At 37.0% G+C, this 2,630-nt stretch overlaps 1 protein-coding gene across 1 annotated transcript in view; it reads left to right on the forward strand.

Moving 5' to 3' along the window:
• LOC105310473 (hemicentin-1-like) overlaps nt 1-1,566 on the forward strand; it is a gene marked incomplete at its 3' end in the record, with an annotated part of 4,815 nt that extends 3,249 nt beyond the window's left edge. Inside the window, exon 2 of the mRNA XM_011386648.1 lies at nt 1,379-1,566. Coding sequence (XP_011384950.1) covers nt 1,379-1,566 — 188 coding nt within the window. The remainder of the gene's footprint in view (nt 1-1,378) is intronic.
• Nucleotides 1,567-2,630: the final 1,064 nt, after the last annotated feature.

Genomic DNA, 2,630 nt, shown 5'->3' on the forward strand with positions numbered 1-2,630 from the left:
CACTGAGAACAGTTCTGAGTGGTGTAACCCAGCAGGTAGGGCGTGGCAGGTGGGTGGGACAGATCAGAGCTAAGCTTTGGTGGAGACCTCTACAGGTCAGATCTTGGACTTGTAGAAGACCTCTTGGTATCTCCAATGGTACGGCTGACTCCAGGCCAAAGTTGAAGAAAACATAGACTCTTTATGTCCCAACATTTTATTTGATTAATTTTCATGGTGTGGGGCTAGTGATAGCCTCATTTAATCTGAAATTTATTATTTACTAATCAGTTCGAGTTATATATTTTATATTACGGGAAGTATAGTAAAAATTACATAACTTTAAATGTGAAAACATGCGTTCAAAATAACATCGAAATTCTATCATTGCCTTGTAGCCTTGATTATTTTCTTTACAGACTTTCAGTTCAGTTTTTGAGACGTAAATACCACAAGACTTCATCTACATTAAACATACAGTCTTTACCAATTGCTAAAGCTACAGTACATTTTAAGAGAGTGAAACATAAAATAAGCTTTCAAAACAAAACACAGATTATCTACTGTGAAAATGAATTTCTACGTTTGCAAAAGCAGCCAACACATGTGTTCCTAGTTTATGTAACATTTCCGTGTTTAAAAACTCTCTGGGTAACATGTGATGTTTCATGGCTAACTAGTCTAACATAAAGTAGACGTGAACCTGGATTCTACGGTACTATTTTAAATGAGGATAAATATACGTTGGAAAATCTGGAGCGTGAATTCTCAAGCTAGCATACATGAGGATTACCATGAGACCTTGTTAAAACATGAAATTCTCAGCCCCTTTCATGGATGCCAATTGAAGAGGTCCAGGGTGACCCCCAAAATTTGCATTTCCAACCAAGCTCAGAGGTGACGCTGATGCTGCTACCACTGAGACTGGAGCTGGGGAAACACACTTTGAGTAGGTCAGACAGTTCCCTTCTGTGACCAGATTTGTACACTTTAAACACACTATAAAGATGTAATTTATCTGTCTTGTCTAGATAACCAAATAGGCTTAACTATTAGTTTGTGGAGGTGCTCGAAACCCAGAGGGCACAGTGAAGGAGATGAGAGGGACAGCAGAACAAGAAAAATTGAGGAAGAATTGGGATTGACCTAAATGGGGACGAAACTATGCGAGGGATTAGTCCAGGGCAGGTGAAGAGAAGGAATAGAGTACATCCAAATCCATGTAATTTTTTATTATAACCATAATCAATTATTGTATAATGTTACTTGAAGATCATGGTTTCTTCTTCAAATTTTGCTTTTTTATTATCCAGTACTTTTTAGAGTTGTCAGAAAACTAGAATAATATAGAAAAGGCCTTGTTTCCTGTCATTATCTCTTTGTTGCAATCACTTATCAGTGCCACCAATTATCAAGGGAGCAGATGTGGCTGTCCCTGCAGAGGTCACCGTGCTGGTGAACAAGAGCGTGCTGATGGAGTGCTCATCCAGCGGCAGCCCTGCGCCGAGGAACTCCTGGCAAAAAGATGGGCAGCCCCTGCTAGAAGATGAGCATCGTCAACTCCTGTCTAGTGGCAGAATTCTGCAGGTAAAAGTAAAAATATCTGATTTTAAAATAGCTATTCAACCTTGTAATTTATAACTGTCTTTTTTACTTAAAAAATAATTTTATTGGTTGGTAAATATTATATTTATAGAAATAATCATAAAAAGGATATAAAATTTTATAAAATTCTTCTTCCTTATTTTATTCCCACTATCAGAGGTGACCACTATTAATAGTTCTTTGTGAATCTTCTAGTAATTGTCTATACATTCAAAATACAATATACACACATATATACATACACACACGTATACACCTATACACACATACACACATACATACACATACATACACATACATACACACACCTCAGTTTACTACAGTGTGGCTTTTGTGATAACAACCACATTGTCAGCAAATTATTAGAATCCTTTTTGTCCCATACTTCTGATGGTAAAATTCTGGGTGGTATAAGGTTCCCTGTAGATTAAAATTTGTCCTCTATTAGCAAAGAATTGATAATAACATGATAATAAGGGAAACTATGTAAATATCCTGAATTGTTCACTAATGGGCATGACTGTATTTTTTCAAGTATCTTAAAAGGAAATTAGGCACTTGCAGAAATAATACCAACTCTTTTGTTAGGATACGACTTAATTTTTGAACATAGAAATGATGTTCTGTGGGCCCAAGAATCTAAACATAACTGTCCATGTATCCAACACAGGATGTATCTCATGGAGTTCATTATTTAAAAAAAAAGAATCAGGTTCACTGCCTATAAATAGCCTTGAATTCTCCAAGTATCTTCTAAACATCCTGATTACTTCTGTTTGATGATCATACAGTCTCTACCAAAATACTTAAATGTTTCTGTGTCTAGGGCCTAAAGATACATAGATGGATAGAAATTTCTGCATAAAATAAAATAAACTATAACTGCTCTATTAGCTAACTATTGCTAAGTCTTCTGGTGGGCTGGAGGCTTTTCCTGGTCTCAGCTAGACCTGCCCAAGTGTCTGCATGCCTTGGAATGGATAAGTGGCTCTGCTGATCTTGGCTGGGCTCTTGCACACATCTGGGGCCTCAGCTGCAATAACGGG

Source organism: Pteropus vampyrus, unplaced genomic scaffold, assembly GCF_000151845.1.
Source record: "Pteropus vampyrus isolate Shadow unplaced genomic scaffold, Pvam_2.0 Scaffold4164, whole genome shotgun sequence".
Taxonomy (NCBI): domain Eukaryota; kingdom Metazoa; phylum Chordata; class Mammalia; order Chiroptera; family Pteropodidae; genus Pteropus; species Pteropus vampyrus.